Here is a 20,795-nt window from a genome sequence, read left to right on the forward strand (position 1 = left end):
GACTCACGATTGTGTAGACGATATTGTCCTTGTTGTAGCCGAAATCAGGTTTCAGGAACTTCTCCTCATCAAGGTGGACCAAAACGTGAAATAGATTCTTCTTCACTCCATCCTTGTACGCATCTGCGTGAATTTCCGCCAATTGTCCGAGGACAATGCGTCCGTTAGCGCTGATCTTCGTGTTGGGGTTATCTAAGGAATATATCAATTTCCATATAAACTCACGATAGAAGATACTCTTCAAACAAAATTGATAATAATCTCGAGGGTATATCTATATGGATGTAGCAATTTAAACGAACAAAGAGCCTGATTCGGTATAAATTACCTTGTTGGTACTCCAGATACTTGAAGCTGTTCCAATCATTCGCTTCTACATTAACTATAATAGGATTGTTGCCAACAATCGTGACTTCGGCGTCGAGCTTCTGCAGATTCTTTTCCAATTGGAGCTTCGCGTCAACTTTAAGGAGCTCTTTATTGGGCGCGGTCACGAGAAGATACGTTTTCTTAGGATCCGCAGAGAACAGGATGCCCACGTTTTTCAATTTCTGATGCGAGTCTGTATAAGTCAATATGCTACCGAAACCGATCGCATGTTCTGCCAGTAATGCATGCGACTTCAAATCGAGCTTAAGCTGTTGGCCACGGCTGTTCACTTCGATCAAGCTGGTGAGATTGGTACCCTTTTCGATATTTTGTTGGGTCAGTTTCGCCGCCACGCTGATTTTCTGTGTTTTCTTCGCGAAGACATCGATGTCCACATTCGCGTCCAGCAGATGTTGGCCGCCATAGTGAAGTCTACCTTTCACCGCAATATCCTAGAAAGCCAGCGGAAATTGTAATAAGGGTGAAAAAGAGCTTGATCTACGTGAAGACAAATTTGACGGAAGAAGCTCTCTATAGTATATCGCCTCTTTTACAGCCAAGCGAAACTCAATGTTCCTGCTAGATTGAGAGAAAATCGAAAGTAAACTAAAGGCTTCGCCGAGGCTTGCCTCTTTCTAATTTCTTTCTATATTCAAGACTTTGATCATATTCACGTAGAAATTGGAAGCGAGATTGAAAATACTTCTTCAGTTAAATTTTTTCCCTCTTTTTTTCAAACCCTGTCCAATGTGACTTCTGGATGGATTTAGAAGTTTCATTTTCTCGAACACATGAGATTGCATTTTTCTATATCAGAAGAACATACCTTGGGTTGAGACGGATAAATGAATTTAACTTCTCCGCTGACGGATCCGGTGTCCTTCCCGATATTAATGTCTCCGGCAGCGACTAAGCCGGTCTTCTCGGATGGTTTGTTCTTCCTGTCCAAGTAAACGGACACGTCAACCTTGAACGCCCCGGTTTGCTTCGTTTTCGGCAAATCGAGTGTGCTGATGACGGCCAGTTCGCGGTTGGGCAAAGTTAAAATGGCAGCTGCGAAAGGTATACGATAAGTAACATGATTATTATTAATTTAATTAATAAGAATCATTAATAGAGAAGCGAGAGAGAAGAGCTTCCTACCGCCTTCCTTGGGATGAACGTAGATTTGATATGAATACTGGGATTTGTCCTTGGACGAGTGCAAATACAAGTTAGCTGAATGATCAAACTTAGCCTCTTTGATCTCGGTGCTCGTCTTTAATCCAAATTCAGCCGGTACATTAAATTTCTTTAAATCCACCTCCACTGTTATCTGATGATTTAAGTAGTTCTTTTCTGTAAGAACGAACGAAAATAATAAAAAAAATTGCTTTACAAACGAAATAAAAAATATCAGAATAATGATAAAGAGTATTTCTGACAAAAAATTATTTTTCATAATTCTTTTTCCTTTCATACCATTCATGTACAAACATATATTCGCCCGAATACTTTTACATACCTTGCACCTTTGATTTTATCTCTCATTATCGATATCTATCAAGTTACAGTGGATAATAGCAAAAACAATTAGGGTATGTAAATATAAAATTATGAACTTATCATCATGATAAAGCGGCCCGTAGATATAATCGAGGTCATCGGGTATATAATTGACATTTCGGTGTGAGACGACAATCGATAATTATTATCATAAAATCATGAATGGACGACGGGGAGGAGTATTCATTTGACAGTCACGGAGCAATCATAAAAGGTTCATAATTATTAATGCCTGTCATTGGAAACTCGTTATGCGCCGTCCCATTTACACAGAGTTTTTTCTCGAGAGCTCTCTTCTGCTCGACTTTATAATCGCGAGAATTTTTTATTTCCGTAAATTCTCGAGCCTCGACAGGTTCCAAATTGATCCCGAGGGAAAGAGAAAAAGAGAAAATAAGAGAGAGAGAGAGAGAGAGAGAGAGAGAGAGAGAGAGAGAGAGAGAGAGAGAGAGAGAGAGAGAGAGAGAGAGAGAGAGGAGAGAGAAGTGCGAAGTAAACATTATTGCGCTATACGGCATCTCGGGGCTAGAAAGGATTAAGACGCGTATATATACGTCAGCAGGGAGAGAGCACACGCCCTTGCGGCGCGTGACGTCATTCCGACGCGACTTATTTTTTTCCTTGTATCGCGCCGTAAAATACCCTTCGTATACACTCTGGCCAAAGTGGGGAGAGGGTTGGTCACGCCTGTTGGTCTTCCCGCATCGCGATCCCGGCGTTCATCGACTTTCTTCCTCATCATCGACGAGAGGTAGGGAGGAGGAAAAAGAAACGAAGTAAGAGAAAAAGAGAGGAACGGCAGAAGGTAAGAAAGTGCACGCACACACTCTCTCTTTTTCTTTTTTTCTCTTTCTCTCTCTCTCTAGAGTTAAAGTGACCCCGAGTTTAAAGGGATGCAAAAATCCGGGGATCTATTAATAACCGAGGCGAGGCACGAATCGGGCGCGAGATCACGCGAGAATAGAACCTCGCTATCGACCGGGGATCCCGGGTAGTCAGAAACGCGCTGAAAGGGGGAGGATAGGGGGGTGGGATGGGGGGGGGGGAGAAGGAGGAGGCTCTATCCTCCTCTCTGCTTCTGCTCGCGAAAATTCCATGTCGCGGCATTATTGCGCATTCATGCGAAATGCACACGCGAAAGAGAGGGAGAGAGAGAGATACCGCGGGAAGATACGGGATTCACGGAGGGAGGCTTCTCTCTAATTATTTAGAACGGATGTGTGGACGTGCGTGCAACGGGGTGACGAAAGCATGTACAACCGTCGCGATAAGGTGATTTCCTGAGAGACGCACATCATGATTCGGTATATGATCTCTGTGAAAAAACCAATCAGAGGTCTTGTTACAAGGGTTTCCTAACGTGGGCTAACGTCTTGTTTCTTTTTTACATTTTTGTTCACGAATTCTTCGTTGTGACGAAGAGGGTGTTCTCAATAAAGAGCCGGACTGGACACGCAGTCAGAACATGTCATTGAGGTAGTATATTTCCAGGTGCGCCCCCGTATCTATAACGTCCTATAAAATCCTTTATTACGTGCGGAAGGCTTTTATACAGGGTGTTTACGAAATACTTGGACAAATTTCTAGGACGTATTCCTCACGTCAAAATAAAGAAAAAAGTTTATGTATACTGTATACTCATAGTAAAAAATGAGTGGTTGCAAAGTTATAGTAAAACAAAGTTTATGTCAACGTTATTATTAAATAATTATAAGTAAGCATTTAAACTCATAAAAAATGCTCAAAGTGGCCGCCATATGATTGAAAACAGCTATTAGATACGGAGGAGTAAGGATTATTATTTTAAAGGTTCCCGGACGATATCATATAATGTCAAAAGCATTAATAATTTAATGCGTTGGCGTAGCATCTCTTTGTTATCAATTGCGAATATACTAGACATTTTAAATTTGTCCCCATAGATAAAGATCTGGTTATCTTTAATCAAATGGCGGCCATTTTGAGCACTTCTTATGAATCAAGTGTTTACTTATGATTATTTAATAACAAAGTTAACATAAACTTTGTTTTATTATAATTTCGCAACCACTCACTTTTGAGTGAGCAAATAATGCGTTTGAAATGTCAATCTGGAAATTATGTTACAAATAATGACGGGCGGATTATTTGAACACCCTTTTGTAAATCTAACCTTACTGTTTGTTAATTAATTAATTTTATGGTCAAACAATTACACAAATTATATCAAAATAATTACAAATTTTTAATTCAAAGAAAAATAATAATTCATCAAATAAATTTTTTAATTATTTGATCGTAACTCTTTTTTTTAAAGGCTCGAACGTAATTTTGTTATTTTTTATTTTTGACTTATTTTGACTTAAACTTTAATGTACATAACATTTTTTCTTTATTTTGACGTGAGGAATACCTAGAAGGAATATCTAGAAGTTTGTCCAAGGATTTCGTAAATACCCTGTATAACAGTGTACATACATACGGTCGATTTTATAATTTTCAGAAATAAATGAGAAAGGAAGAAACGAGATTTTTTTGCTTAAGGCTGCATAAAATCTGAACTATCCTAATTTTGCTTAAAGATTGCTTTAAGGATAATCATATACGGGGTATCCCATTTCAACTTTTGCATTGAAATTTTTCAAAAACCAAGGCTTCCATCGAAAAATGTTTCATATAAAAGTTGTAGGATTTCAATGAGGACGTCTTATCGTAAGCATAGTAGTATTCCAGATGGAGACATTTTTAAGATTTCGAGATCATTACTTTCTTAAATAAAACCACTATAATTTTCTTATATATAATTATATACATAAATTTTTTTATATATATATAATTCCTCGTAATATTTGACGTAAAAAATTGATAGAATGGAATAGTGAAAAAATGAATGGTTTACGAGATATTTTCATATGCTTTATTTTAACACATTTTGATAAAAATACCTCGTAATATACTCATACTTCGATAACTTTATCTTAAGAATTTTTTGCATAGGATAATAAATCAATAATAAATAAATTAATAAAGAAATAAATCAATTAATGTGAGAAAAACATACTCTTGTAATTATAAAAATTTGTAATTTGCAATGTGCAACTGCATGTTTTTTTTTCATCAGTTGATTTATCTCATTATTCTATGCAGAAAATTATTAAAATAAGATTAAATGAATATATTACGATGGATTTCATATTTTTGTCAAAATGTGTCAGAATGAAGTACAAAATATCTCGTAAATTATTTATGACTATGACAATTTTTTACGCCAAATATTACGAGAAATCGATTTGTTAAAAAAAATAATTATGACCTCGAAATCTCAAAAATATCTCAACCTGAAATGCCACCCGGAATGCCATCATGCTTATAAGACGTCCCTAAAACTGTTGTATAAAACATTTTTCAACGGAAGCTTTGGTTTTCGAGAAATATCTCTCTGCGAAAGTTAAAAAAGGGATACCCTGTATATATACACTCGGCCAAAAAAAAGCGGTACACTTAAAAAGTAGTAAAAAAATTGTGAAAGTTTAGAATTTATAACTCAGCTAATAATTATGATATCGAGGTGTTTAAAAAACGAAAATAAAGCTTGAAGTCTGTAGTTTGAGAAAATTTTAAATCATAATTTGTCGTTAAAAAACCGTTTTTTTTTTCAAATTGAGATAACTCCGCGAAATTATCGTATCGAGTTCCGCCAAAGCGCATTTTAAAGAGAAAGATTTGAATTTTCACGTGCTTTTTATCCTATTTACTTAGATCAACTGATTTACGCCGTGCAATTAAGGAAAGTGGACCTTTTATTTATCAGTTTTGCAGGTTCTCATTCTGTCATTTGTCATTGCCAAACTGATCATTTCACGTAATCGGGACTAAAATTTTTTCAAACTACAGACGACTTTAAGCTTCATTTTCGTTTTTTAAATACCTCGATATCATAATTATTAGCTGAATTATAAATTCTTGAACTTTAACAATTTTTTACTACTTTTTAAATGTACCCCTTTTTTTTTGGCCGAGTGTATATATGCTTATATTTTCATTTTCTTAATAAAAAGAGATATATACATATCGATTTGTCGGTGAAAATTTGACTTACGATCAGTGTCGTAGGTCGATTGGAGCTTGAAATGAGCGCAGTCCTTGCTCTGCTCGCAGTAGCTGTTGGAGACGAGGATTTCCTTATTCGAGAGCTTCAGCTCGCCCACGATAGCCGCCGGATCGAACTTGGCGTTCAAAACGATTACCACCCCGACCTCGCCGTCCTTCTCGCGAGTCAATTGCTGGCGAGTATACTTGAAGGACGAGCTCCTCGTGTCCTCGCCTATCTTGAGGTTGCCGTTCCCTTCGACGATGATCTTGCCGGCTTCGTCGCGTTTCTTGTAGTTTGTGCTGCGAATAAATTGTAATCTTACGTCAGATATGCTTTTTACTCTTCTTACTCTTTTTTACGTTATTATTATCTTGTGTTTTTTGTTGTAATATTTTTCGATTTTTCTTGATCTATGATAGTTTTATTCTTAGGGGAATATATTTCAGGGAACAGAATAAATTGCCATTATTATCACTAATGCATATATTCTAAGGAATTCCAAGTATGGAACGTTGATGTTACACACGCGATGTTCTTTCTCTCTCTTTATATTTAATATTGAATGATACATCGATAATTTTATTACAGATGTGTAATGCAGTGCTTGATGATACTTTTTATGCTATACGCGATCGATGACATAATTTCTAAATTTCTGACATCGGGAATCGTTCAATTGTCAACCTTCTTTCTACGATTCGATCGGGTTGATCTCGATGGAACGAATAAAAAGGGCTGGTGCACAGTTAAGTATTCTCGGAAACCACTTGAATTAATTTTAGCGGGTGAAATCGATGAAATTACACAGAACGAGGTGGAAGGGAGAGAAAAAGAGAGATACGATGATATTTTACCGTATCTCTCTGATTTCCTTTGAAAATGACCTCGTGCCCTTTTGTTAATTACAAGAGGACATCTTTACTCTTTGTTTTGTCGCCGCGCGTAGGCGATCGATCTTTTACTTCTTTTATATACGCGCAAGAGGTGGTGTATCCATATCTCGCGCACCGTTAGAGAACATCGTTTAGAATTACGTCGGGAATATCGATCCCTCTCTCTCTCTCTCTCTCTCTCGACGAAAGAAGCCCGATGGAATGTAGACGAGATCGCTAATGAAAGTCGGGAATGTCGAGGAAAACGAATCGCATGAACTTCCTGAATTCCGCGCGATCTCTGATAACTTTAGCCCCTCTTTTTGCGTAAATTCCCTTCTTCGACCAAATAAAATCACACCGAAAAAATTGTACTCTCGAGAAATAAGAAAATTATGCTATAAAATCTCTCTTGACAGATATTCTTAAGTGTTTCTAGAATATCCTCTAAAACTAATTGTAAGAAAATATTCTTTATTAATCACAAATGGTCGTATGTTTTTTTTATGGGACTCGTTCATTTGGCGTTATATAATCATATTGTTGCATCAACGTATATGGTTATATATTATACAGGGTGTTTCTAAATAAATGCGAAAAATTTTAGGAAATGATTCTTTGTCGAAAAGGGGGATTTTTCATATAAACATATGCTACTCCCTCCCTATATCCTTTCTTGAAGAGTATATTTCTCCAAAGGAAGAAGTGAAAATGAAGGTTTTAATGTTTTTCTCACATTTTGAACAAATTAAAAAAATGAAATTTGGTGGATATTTTCTACTAATAAAAAGGATATTTATTAATATTTTTTAAAAAAATTTTCTCGTATCGTTATAAGGGGATGAAACTAACAACCCCTCTTCAATTTTTTATTAGAACTTTTTAACGGACCGGAATGTGAGCATCTAAAAATATGCGTCAGAAAGCTTGATTTCTTTAGAAACTTTTTTATTTCTTTTTGTATATCAATAGCTTTCAAGAAAAAACTTAATTTTTATCTGCCCCTTTGAAGAAGTGTAACTGCTTAGGGAAGGGATATAGGAGTATATGTTTATATATATAAAAAACCTCCCTTAATTTTCGACAAAAAACCATCTCCTAAAATTTTTTGCACTTATTTAAAAACATCCTGTATAGTGTTGTAATTTACAGTGCAGTGCAGCGTTTTCACTAAATGGTTTTTAATTTATTAGAAGAATGGATGAACTCATATAATAAGTGGTTCGAAAAAGGAGACTCGAATGACTTAGGAGAAGTGTTCACGAGTAATGTGAAAGTAACGTGTAACATAATCTAATTTAATCGTGTAACATAATCTAATTTAATCTAGGATCTGGGTCTCGTGCCTCACGTTCGGTCTATATGTCTATACTTTCTTTATGGCCTTTCTTTGCCTGTGTGTTGTGAAATAATGTACTTTTTGTAAAAATTAATCCCATTTCGTCTACATTTTTATAAATTAGAAATGTCTGATATTAATCTTTAAAGGATTCTTAAGGTAAGAGGATTCTTTTGGCGTCTATTTTAGAACAGGATATTTTACAAATAAATAAATAGGAAATTATTAAAATGTGAGTACAATTTTCTCAGCTCATTAATCATTGTCAATCTTCAGATATTACTATGTTTAAGGATATCGTTTCGTGTGATAGAGCTATTAACACTTTTACCTTCCTGTGACGATATTCTTGCCGTCGCTGGTGACGGTGATAATTATTTTCCTACCGGTCTTGGCGGTGGGACTGTTAGCTATCTCGGCGTGAATTTTACGATGCTTGAGCTTGTCGCTGTCCAGATTAACGTTGATGACGAAATTGTCGATGCTCTCCAGGTTGACGTGCGCGTCGGCGACGGCGAAGCCGTATGGTGTCTCGACTTTCCATTCACCTAAAACCAAATGAGAAATTTGATAAAAAAGCAATTCCAAGAAAAAGGAAGTTTTTTACTTTTTTTCGAATAAATGTACGATATGTATGTAATCAAATTCATATGAGGAAGGCAAAACAGATAACTTGAAATGTATCTCATATTCAAACATTTTTTTTCATTAAAGACGTCGAAAATCACGTTACTTTACAATATATATACTTTAACTCTCTGCGTCTAAATTTATTTAATCGATGTTCCAGACAGTATGAATTTAAGAGGTACACATTTATTTGAAATTTTGATTTTCTATTTTTAACTATTACATCGTACGTTTTTAAAAGGATTTCGTTTAAAAATCAACTAAAATTACCCGTGTATTCTCGGTCGCCGAGCTTCTCGAATTTCGAGAGTAATTCAGTCTTTCCCTTCGGACAAGTGAGAACTATATGGATAATCGGAGAGACGTTGCCGTCTCGAATTTCGCTCTTGGCTGTGTACTTTGTATCGTCGGCAGTGACGGCCACATCGGTCTTCCTTACGTGCCCATCCTTTTCTCTCTTCAAAAATTAAATAAAAAAAAGTATTAGATGCGCGTGTAATGGATAGATATAGTGCTCACAATCTTGTTGGTCACTGTAAACTTTACCTTGCTCTTTAAACGGCAACTGCTGTCGCAGCAAGGAATAAATTATCATAAATGATGTAATGGGATATCAAGGGCGATTTCTAAGCTGGGATAATCCAGAGAATTCGCTCGACAAATCGAAATCGGCGAAAAGCTACGTGTTTTTACGGAAGAAAGAATTGTAAGGAAAAAAATATCGGGACCCTTCTGCGATTCGATCCTACGATCGTAGGATCATCGTCTCATAAGGGAACCTCGCGAATCTGTTCAACAATATTTTTTTCACAATTTTTTTTCAAAATTTTATTAATGTGGTTAAATAAATATATGGTGCTTTTACCATGAAACTTTTGTTAATAAAACATTTTTTGATATCTGGAATGCTTTTCGAGATATATCGATTCATCTATTTATTACCCCTACATGTGTGTAGAATTTTTGAATTCACGAGGTTCCCTTGTGAGGGTTGTGAGGGCAACACAACGTCCCATATTTTGACGCTTACATATTTTTTACAGAATTAACAACGTTGTAAACGTTACCTCGTGTTTGAGTTCAAGGTCGACGTGACGCAGCTTCTCGTACGGAGTGGTAGCCTTGGCCTTTACATCGAGATGCGTGAGATCCCGATCATACGTGAGGGAGTCGATCGCGAGGGTAAATTCTTTTTGATCGTACTTAGCAATCGTGTTGGTAGTAATCGTCACTTTGTCGTCTTTAGGCACGAACTTTAAGTGATCTCGGAGGGTGAGAGGCGGTATCTTGAGAACCGTCAAATCGAGCTTAAGATCACTCTCATAAGGATGTTCACCATCGTTGATCCCAGACGTCTTGAGGGCACCTTCGATCTTGACAGTTTTGTCCTTGTTGTAAGTGAGCGTCGTTGATCCCTCCAGGTCGAACTTGCTTTCCTCGAACAGCAGGCTGTTCTTGTAGTCGAGATTGACGTGGTGCAGCTCTTGGAACGGCAATACCAGCTCTGCATTACCACTGATCGTGCAAGGCTTGTCGACGTGGTTGCCGCGGACGTAGGTTCCAGAATTCTGCGAACAATAAAATTTATGCCTCGTTTATAGACATGCATTATTATCGAGATATGATATACGTCATGCCAAAAGTAATGAGCAATAATTTTTTAATTTTTTATTCAAAAAATAAATATCTGAATTCTTGAACTTTGAATCCTCATTCTACTATTTTTCTACATAATCCCTTTCCTTATTATTTCTATATATTTTTCCTATCGTTCTAGCCCAGTTTAAAGATGCCATCCGAATCTTACAATCATTTCTTGAACTATACTTGTGTTCTATTTCTAGTCTTGCCGCAATTTAGCTCACTAAACTCGTGTGTCAACCTTATCGATTGTATCAACTTTTCTTGTTGTGTTAAAGTTCTTTAAAGCTGATTTTGAATGCTTGTGTGTCTTTAAAATATTTCACTCATCTCTGTTTACCTCTGACATTATTATCATCCATGCATACATCTTTAGATGCTTATTGAAGTCTGAATATCATATATAAAAAGTTAGGAGTAGGATGAAAAAGTTAGGAATAGGGCATAATACAGTTCACGAGATGATTGCAAGCTTCGGGCGGCTGGATAGTTTTCTCCCGCAAAAGCATTTTCAAACTGTCAGAACAATGGGTCAGAAAAATGTTTCAAAAGAAATGTGGACTATGTACAAAAATAGTTCAAAGTATGAGGATTCAGATGTAACACTTGTTTTTTAAATAACAAACAATTTTTAATTAATAAAAAAATTGTTGCTCATTACTCTCGATATGACTTTCAGTATAAACGATACTCCTGCTTACCTTCACCTGGATGTCCTTGCCTAAGGAGGAAGCGACTTCGTACGTCAGCTCATCATTATCGCGCTCGCCAGTCTTGTATTGCAAATTAAACGGCCCCTTATCGAAACGTGTATTTGATACGGTCAGAATGATCTCATACAGTCTCTTAAAACCGTCTACACCAGCGAGGTTTTTCACATTGAGATCGGAATTTACTTTGTTGCCATCTAAATCGACGCCTGTCACTTGTCCGTTCAATCGGAACGTGGATGTCTTGTAGTCGATGTCGCTGGCGTCGGCGACATATGTGATTTTCCGTGACTTGCCGCCTTTAGTTTCGTGGTCTTCCAATTCGGCGTTGATGTAAATGTTGTACTTGTCGTTCTTCTTGGCGGACGTGCGCTTACTTTTCCAAACCAGATAACGACCGTTCGGCAAAGTGATATCCGCGTCGACGATCAGCTCGCCTTCGTTGATCGTTCCATCCAGCTTGCCTTTGCCATTCACCTCGAGCTTGTGATTCAGCACCTGAATCACGTTCTTCGTATCGACGGCGTTCTTCTTCAGGTCGTTCACGGTGGACAGCTTGATACGCTTGCTCGGGTCTCTTTCCGCGTCAAAAAGAAGCTCGATTTCGGCATTATGCTGCGAGCCGCTTATCACGAATTCGCCGGTTCCCTTGATCTTTCGATTGATTTTGGGCAGATCGATGTTGAGTTGCGCGTTACCTTTGTCGTTTTGCGCCGTGATCTGTCCTGCGACGTTCAGATAGTTTTTGATGTTTAGGGATAGGTTACCTTGCGGATACGCGCCCTGTTTCAGCAGCTTGAGCACTAGGTCGACATACTTGACGTCGTTGATGGTGACGTATGCTCGGGATTGAACGTTGCTGGGACGCTCGGCGTTCAGACTGCCGAAGACCTTGACTTTCTTGCCGTTCAGGTTCAGGTCACCGTCTACCTCCAAGTTCATCCGATTGGTGTCCTTGTCGTACGTCACCAAGGCATCAGCCTCGTACTTGCCGCCCGGCGTTAGCTCGAGCTTGTTCTGATACTTACTTTTGTGCGGATCGACGATGGTACGTTTGGATCTCAGTTTGATGCTGTTTTGCAGCAGTTCAGCCTCGAACTCGACCTCGTAGTCGCCCGGTTTAGCCGTATTCCATTTGGCTTCCAGCTCCGAGCCGAACTTGAACTTATCATAAGCGATTTCGACATCGCCATCGATGGAAACGGGCGTGAGCTTGCCTTCGAGATCCAGTTTCAACTTCGCGGCGGGATACGAGATTTTGTTGGATCCGCTCAGGACAAAGTTTGCGCTTCCCTGGTTCAATTTGGTGACAACGTGCTGCTTAAGAGTGAAACGATTGGTCTCGGATTTCAGATCTGAGCCATGGACGAAGACCAGATTGTTCTCGAACTCGTGTTGATCCTTACGGAATTCCCAATCGATGTCAAAGCCTATATTGGGATCTCTAGATGGCAACGCCGATAGGCCGAGTGAGTAGTGACGTTCTCCCAGCTTTTTCCCGTGTGACTTCAGGGCGACGGATTCGTCGCCATAATTTGCCGTTATATCCAGGGCGACAGCGTTCTTGCCGGTTTCAACGTATCCATCGAGACCGACGAGGCTCTGGCCGTCCGCGACTAGGGCTACCTTGTTGAACACATATTTCTTCGCGTCATTTTCATTGATCAGCTCCACGCTACCTTGGACATTGTATTGTTGACCGCTGCCGCGAGACTTTCCGGACTTGGTTCCCGCCAGCTTTTCGATATGCTCCGGCACTTTGTACTCCAATACGGGCTTGTACTTGGAACCGTCGGCCAAGAGGCCGGCGCGCGCAAAGTACTCTTGGTTATCGTTGTGCACCGTGACTGTGAGCGTGTGTTCCTGAGAATTGGACTTCAATACCGTCTCAACGGAGGCCTTCTTGATGGGAGAATCAAGTGACAGTTTGGCGACCTTGTTGGGCTCGAGGGCGACTTCACCGGTCAGAGATACACGTCTGTTAGTCTTGCTGTTCGGTGTGTCTAACAAAATTTCGAACGATTGGGACTTGGGTGTCTTGTCGTAATATACCTTGAGGTGTACGCTTGACAGATCGTTGTTCTCAACACTAATGCCATACTTGGACGGTCCGTTCAAAGGGAAAAAGGCTCTCTTGTTCACCGACTCGATGCCATCATACGGGAATTCCAGGTGTCCGCAAACCGTTACGCCCAAAGCGGTGGAAAATTGTTCGAAGCAATCCTTGTATACTTTACCCTTGCCGAACTTGGCAGGCTTGTATGTATCGCCTTTTGATCCGCTGCTCAGCAGGATCTCGCTGCTGACGCTTATGATCTCCTCCTTTCTTTTCGGCGAGCTGAGGCTTATGTCAATACCCTTGCCGTCCAATAGCTTCACTGTCAGATCGTTCGCCGTGTCGGTGTGCAACGTGCTGACAAGCTTTATGCCAGACTCCACATCGAATCCCTTGACAGACAGGCTACCAGCGATCCGAATGGAGGCGCCAGGCTCTAAACCGATGCGCACATCGGCGGTTTTTGGGTTCTTCAGGATTGCCGGAATATCCAATTTGCCGTATGTCTTCAAGTGGACTACGCTGGTGCCAATCACGCTCAAAGAAAGCGCCGTACCGAGATTAGTCGGATAGATAACCTCCGCGTCTAGGAACTGTAAGCGATTCTGCAAGTTGTAATCAAATTTCTTCGCTTTGTCAAATCCTTTCTCGACGTTGTCGAATATCTTATCGATGATATTCTCCGGCGACAATTGTGTGGGATTTCCGTTATAAGTCAGATAGGCTAGTTCAACACCAAACAGTTTAACGGATAGATCTAAATCAAGCTGCTGATCCACCTCGTTGTTTCGTAACTTGACATCTTTGGCAAATTTGTCAAGTTCTCCCTGCTTTACCTCACGCTTACGACGCAACTTGTTGACCTTCGTCTTAATGTACTGTGCAATATTCTCAACCTTATCCGCTCCTTTATCCACCAAGTCTTCTACCTCGTCCTGCGTTAGTTGACCTTTGGGCCCGAAGTAGTGCTCGATCAATCTGTCGAGGTTCTCGATACGAGTGTTGAGCTCCAAGAAGTTGAAAGATCTGCCAAATATCTCGGTGGTCAGATTTAGGTTCACCGAGCGCGGCACGAAACTTTCTTGGCTGTAAATGATGTTACTCTCCGCAGAGGAACCTACTCCAAGACCGCCCACGTTGTACGATAGTTCATTGTTGAAGGAGAACTTGCGGAAGTCTTCCGGGAATTTGGTTCGCGGCTTAATCTGATCGAGCTGTCTCTTTGCTTCGGCCTTGCTTGGATCGGCGGAGGCTCGCAGATTACGCAAGTGACTCTGAATGAAAGATCCGACTTGATTGACCGTCTCCTTATCTAACGTTTCCTTGATGCTGTTGGCAACATGTGGGCAAATACAGGCGACCAGCGACAGGTAAGATTTTATCCTGATTTCGCTATCCTCCTCGCGATTAGCCAGAACCTTCAGAAGAACGCTTTTCCATTTCATGGAACAGCGAGCGGGTAGAGCCTCGATCGCGGCAACCCTGACACGATTGCGAACACTCTTATCCTCGCTGATGCTGGCCAATTTCTGTATACTGGCGTCATCGAGATACTGAGTATTGCCCAGCGCCTTCAGAGCCGAGACTATGAGATTTTCCTGTTCCCTGGTCTTCGCCTTTCCGTTGCCGATCTTCTCGCGAATCTTCTGGATGGCCTGTTTGACTTCAGCCACGTTATCGCAGGTGTGCTCCTGACAGTATTTACCGATCATTTGACCGATCCCGAGGTAACCGAGACGTGGCAGGTCCGGCTGATTGAGAAGCGACGTGATGGCGGTCACTGACGGTAAATTCACGTGATTGACGAGAGCGAGACTCGCGTAGAAGACCAGAGCCTGAACGTCTGAGAGCTCCTTATTTTTCAGCAGATCGGCAACCACCTCGGCGGCCTCGCCGCTTCCGGTGCGGAAGAGGGCATCCAGCAAAATCTTCTTGTCCAGGACCTTGTCAAAGCCAGCGCCGGCCTTTACCTTCTGATAGATGGCTTGGATGTCGTCCTTGCTACTGCGACGGAGGACTCGAACGAGCTCGGCGAACTTCTCCGCCGCATCTTGCTTCACACCATCGTGCTCCTCGGAACTTGCCGTCTTCAGAGCCACGGCGATAGCGTCTGCCGACGACTTGATGACGGGATGCGGCGCCTCAAAAATGAGAGATTTGGGTTGAGTTACGGGGGCGTTGGGACTATCACTTTTCTCGCCTTTCAGAGTCAGGGTGGTCTGCACGACCGTTTTGGCTCCGAAGTCACCGTTGCTCCACGGCTTCAGTTTGTAGGTCTCGACCGAGGTCGCCTTGTTCAGGATACCGCGTTTGAAGCGTTGTTCGATCTTCTGATGGGACGACAGCAACGGGGCCGATTGGACGTCGGATTTTGGATCGTAGATTGCGGACACGGGTCCTTCCCTGATGTTCTCGCGGTGGGAGCAACGGACCAGGTTTCTCTCCTTGTGAACGACCAATGATTCGCCGTCTTTGTGGAATGTAAAGTCAGTCGGACAGCCGCCGAACACGTCGAACTGAAAGTGAATGTGCATTATAGTTCAAGATAGGTTCTCCAATGACGAGTTAAAAAGGAAGACGAATTATGACAGAGTTTTTGACTTGTATACCTCGTGGTGAGTTGTAGAGCCGGAATCTTGGATGACGGCCGACTGGAAGAGAGAGGTGACAGCTCTCTTGATGTTGAGGGACGCCTGCGAGTCGCCAGCTTCGGCGCAAACCTGCGTGTCGATGTGGCCATCGTGATAATTGAATTGCAACGCGTGCTGTTCAACATCTGGCAGCGATATCGGCTAAAATAAATGATATTTATTTTTTTATTTTTTATATACTTATACCTTTAGTATCTTTGTGAATAAATATTATTTATATGAATATTATTTATTATGTGCATTTATTATTTTTGCATAAAAGATAATACTTTTATTATAAAATTTTAGTAAAAAGGAAATTAAAAATAAATATAAAATATTTATTATATGAAGACTAGTCTTGATATGACACATCTACGGATAACGAAAAACTTTTTGTGGACTGCGTTTCAGTTGACATAAACAAAAATGTTCCAGTTGATATAAACCGTCGTGCATCAATTTTAATTAATTACATGCGCGTGCGAAAACAGTTCCAATTAAAAGTTTTAATTTACAAATATAATTTATTCAGAAGGTAAACTTTTTAATGTCTCCGAAAAAAAGTTAAAAAATTACATATTCTGGTCTCATATTTCTACTCTATTTTCATGTATTTCTACTTTATTCCTCGTATATTTATTAATATTTTTTTTTAATTTGGAAATACACACGGATCAGATGTAAAATACTTACGGCTCCATTGATTTGTACGCCTTTCAATCGGATCTGCCGAATGCAGTCAGGCTTCACTGACAATTCAACAGTACCTTTCAATTTCAAGGTAGCGTCATCCTGAGCATCGGGGACCGTCGTTACGGACGTTCCTTCTAAATCGTATATATACGTGTGTCCTTCCTGATATGCTTTACCTCCTTGCACTAAAAGGGATCGCATAGGAGAAAATATACAATTAAATCTACAATGAAATTATAAGTGACACTATACAGGATGGGGCCATTTTAATGTCCTATTCTAAATATCTTTTTTCTTACGCCTTTTACAAAAAAAAGCTTCGAACAAAAGTTGTTTTGTGCCTTTAAGAGAGACACAAGACAAATTATTTTCGCATAACCCCATTATTTTAATCATATTTACTTTCTCTTATAATGGATAATTTATTTTGATCTCATTAAAGTGATTTAATATTATTGAATAATATTATATGCATGCAATAATAAATAATTAAATATCATTAGCAAAGAACACAAAATAAAATTTAATTTTAATAGAAAGTGCCTCTCGACACGTTTAAACATTAATATTCCAAAATTAAAAAATTCTGTAATTCATAAAAAAAACTCGTAATTAATACTAATATAGTTAAATCTGTCTTGACAAGATCTATAACTTTTGCTCAAGAAAAAATCAGTATTTGTTTTAAAAAAGGTGATGATTAGTGAATTTATCAAAAGTGATAGAATCTGCAAACAAATTGATTTCGCTGACTTGTGTCCCTCTGACAAGTCAAACAACTTTTGTGCGAAACATTTTTTTTCTAAAAGGTGTAGAAAAAAAGAGAGAGTGGACGTTAAAATGGCCCTGTATAAAGGATGTATAATTTCTCAGTTTCAATGAAAAATTTTTCTCGAAAATAATTACGATAAATTAGAGATAAATTCTTCGTAATCTTACTATTTAAAAATATACTTACATCCGTGGCAGCCGACTGTACATTTATCTGTAACAAGAAGAGAATTGTACGTCAATGTTTAGCTATAAAAATATATATATTTCTAATAATATATATATTTCTAACGTTAAAAAATTGTATTAATTATTAAATTAACAGCAAATAATAAAAAAGACAAAAAATTGTATTACTTATTTTTTCTTCTCTTCAAATAATCAAAAATATTGTAAGAATAAAGCAAAAACAGAGTGTATACGAAAAATATTCAAAGCAAATGCATCTTTGTTTTTTTATGAGAAAGAAATGAAAGAGTAAAATTTTTTTTTCGTATATAATGTTGCTTTTAATTTTCAGATTTCATTGAAATGCGGAGAAGCAGAGAGACAAGAGCAGTTATAAGTTATAATCTATTATGCTTGACGCAGATTGTTTCGTGAAAAAAATATATTTGTGCATCTCGGAGTGAACCCGATGCTAAGGTCGAGCGCTGATAACGTGCCGTTAATCGTGACTTTCTTGACCCTGGACCATGGAACACTTCCATTTCTGTTCAATAGAGCGAATCGAGCCCCGAACGAACGGGTTTATAATGGTTTATATCACAATAGTTTTACTTTTTAACATTTAAATTGATTTCAACACGTAACCGCAGTGACTTTTCGGGCTATAAAAGGGAAACGTCCACCAATCAATTACAGTGCTTGCACAATAATTTGACATGTGTGTGTCATACATGCTCTTTTTAATCGAAACTAAATTTTTTAAAAATTTATATGCGTTTTAAATCGTACAAAGGTGATTTATTAAGTTGCGCTTGAGACTTTCATATATATGTATATAAATATTTGACATATTAAATATTCTTTAAATTTTAATTTTATAAATTTTATGTGAAATATTTAAATTATATTATTAAATTAATTATACACATTACATATTTTATTAATATATATTAAATTAATTATATTATTGCATAAAAATATTCTTAAAAAGTATTCGATATCGATATTTGTTATGCTTAGCATATACACTCTTATCTCTCATTTCACTTTATCTTGTTTACATTGGGAAAAAATAGCATTAATGGCAAAATTTATAGGCGAGCGTAAACACGGTGGAATTGCAAATAAATATAATCGCTAACTCAATACGCGTAGAAAGTCTTATGCTATTTTTTTGTTTTTTAAGAAATGTTGATAATTTTAAATATAATGTCGTTTGACGTTTAATGGTGATATAAGTTTTTGTATTAGCTTGCTTTTAAGATCGACTGTTTGGTCAATAATGTAAAGAAATGTGACGGATATCATCAAGTTACAACGGAAGTGTTAAGTGTAAAGTTCACAAATTACAACTATCACGAAAACATATCAATATCAATTTTCCTGTATATAAAATATTTATTTTGCAATCGATATATAGTAAAAATCTCGTGTGATATGTATGTAGTGAATGTATAAATTCTAGACGTTAATTTAATTAAAAAATATATATCGAATTATCTTTAGCTGCAATATAAATAGATTAAATTTTTCAAACCAGCATTTAATATACAATTGTTTTATTCATGGTTATACTTAGAATTTTAGAATTTTATTTTTTAACATACATATCTCACTCTCTTTTTATTCAACAACAGTCGACAGGACTTGTTGATAAGTCAACAAAGTCAAAACTGTACTCGATTTTTTTCCTTCGTGTGTTTTCGACGTATCGTTAAGCTAATTATTGTTAGAAATAAAATAGACGCGCAAATATAAATAAATCTCGTTAACAGGAGAGAATACGAGCCGTTAAAGTATCATTCAACAATACATCAATACATCATCAATCGAAGCGAAAAACAAGCGAACGTTTAAATTTGCACTTTGCACTGCGATCAGTTGCATAATTATTTGCTCGACGAAAAAATGATAATTGATTGCATCTTTCGGCGCTCTTAAAAGATAAAGATTATCTCTTCTCCGAATAAGAGAATGTGCGAACACAATAGAAAACATGCAAAACCGAAGCGATTTATAAAGGGTATATATGTGTGTTTAAGAGAGATATATGACAATGTTTTCTATTGAAACGATTATAGCCATAGTGGAAGCAGTTAGAGAGATCTAATTCCAATTTATATTCGGATATTACCAGGAATCTTCCATTGTCGTCGTTTCAAAGAGAGCGTAAATTAATTATTTTTTTTTTTACACGAATGAATAGAACGAGTGATTAATTTTTTTTCTAGAAAAATCATACAAGATACGATGAACAAGAATGTATACAAGCTGCGCTTTGTTTAGGCAACATAAAAAAAAATGAAAAATCAATAGAGAGGATGAGAGAATACAGAGTGACCGAATAAATGAAGAGAAAGATAGATATATAAGAGAAGGGGGTTTCTTCAATAGGACAAAGGGATAACAAAGAGATAAAAAGAACGACGCGCGTGAAAGGAGGAGAAAAAAGGGGTGGGGGAGGGGGGGAAGAATAGTGGGAATCTTGAGAATAGATCAAAAGAGAGGAAGGGCGGAATCTATCTGATGAAGATGCACATTGTTTCTCTACAAAATGATACCGCGATCAATTTTTCCTCCTCCTCTTGATCGTTGTCCCCTAGCTTTAACAATCTATACTATATGTACGAGTTCGTCGAAATATTCCTTCGCAGTTGGAATTTCATCCGTTTGATTTCACAAAACGCGCACAGCGAAGGAATTTCCTTTGAACTTGCATTAGCACTTTTATTTCTCTCTGTCTCTTTCTCTCTCTCTCTTTCTTCTCGATTGCCCTCCATTTTCCGCTGTTCCGTAAAGACTATTATTTGAGGACTTTCTTTGATCAATTTGTAAACGAGTTTTCTTTAGCGACAATTGAGAGAGAAGGATATTTATAGATATCAATGTATTTCCAGATACAGATATACAATAGATAACAGAATCTCTTATTTATTTTCCGTTTTCACTCTGCGAATTCTTGATTTTGATGAAATTTTACACACATAAATAGATAAATTTAGGAATTTTCACAATTTTTGTCGAAAAACAATTCTAAGGGGTGAAACCACCCCTTATATGTAAAAAGCAATCTTTTGCTTTTCTCGATATATTCCGAAAAATATACTCGAGATATGAAAAAAATGTTTTATACAAAAGTTTCATGATAAAAATATTTCTATTTAATCACATTAATAAAATTTTGAAAAAATTTTTCCTGAGATTAAAAAAAATTTTTCAAAATTTGTCACTTTTTCAAAATGTGATTAAATACAGATATTTTTATCATGAAAATGTTGTATAAAACATTTTTTCAT

At 37.9% G+C, this 20,795-nt stretch overlaps 1 protein-coding gene across 1 annotated transcript in view; it reads right to left on the bottom strand.

Annotated features, from left to right (window-relative positions):
- Apolpp (retinoid- and fatty-acid binding glycoprotein apolipophorin) overlaps positions 1 to 20,795 on the bottom strand; it is a 40,072-nt gene that overhangs the window by 14,321 nt on the left and 4,956 nt on the right. The window contains exons 2-13 of the mRNA XM_083047795.1: positions 17,519 to 17,545; positions 16,561 to 16,745; positions 15,844 to 16,026; positions 11,170 to 15,750; positions 9,895 to 10,395; positions 9,098 to 9,284; positions 8,529 to 8,745; positions 5,993 to 6,285; positions 1,513 to 1,707; positions 1,196 to 1,422; positions 329 to 821; positions 8 to 192 (exon numbers count right to left, since the gene is read on the bottom strand). Of these exons, the coding sequence (XP_082903921.1) occupies positions 8 to 192; positions 329 to 821; positions 1,196 to 1,422; positions 1,513 to 1,707; positions 5,993 to 6,285; positions 8,529 to 8,745; positions 9,098 to 9,284; positions 9,895 to 10,395; positions 11,170 to 15,750; positions 15,844 to 16,026; positions 16,561 to 16,745; positions 17,519 to 17,545 (7,274 nt within the window). The remainder of the gene's footprint in view (positions 1 to 7; positions 193 to 328; positions 822 to 1,195; positions 1,423 to 1,512; positions 1,708 to 5,992; positions 6,286 to 8,528; positions 8,746 to 9,097; positions 9,285 to 9,894; positions 10,396 to 11,169; positions 15,751 to 15,843; positions 16,027 to 16,560; positions 16,746 to 17,518; positions 17,546 to 20,795) is intronic.

Source organism: Prenolepis imparis, unplaced genomic scaffold, assembly GCF_030444845.1.
Source record: "Prenolepis imparis isolate NDT839.2.m4 unplaced genomic scaffold, iyPreImpa1.0 SCAF_10, whole genome shotgun sequence".
Classification (NCBI taxonomy): domain Eukaryota; kingdom Metazoa; phylum Arthropoda; class Insecta; order Hymenoptera; family Formicidae; genus Prenolepis; species Prenolepis imparis.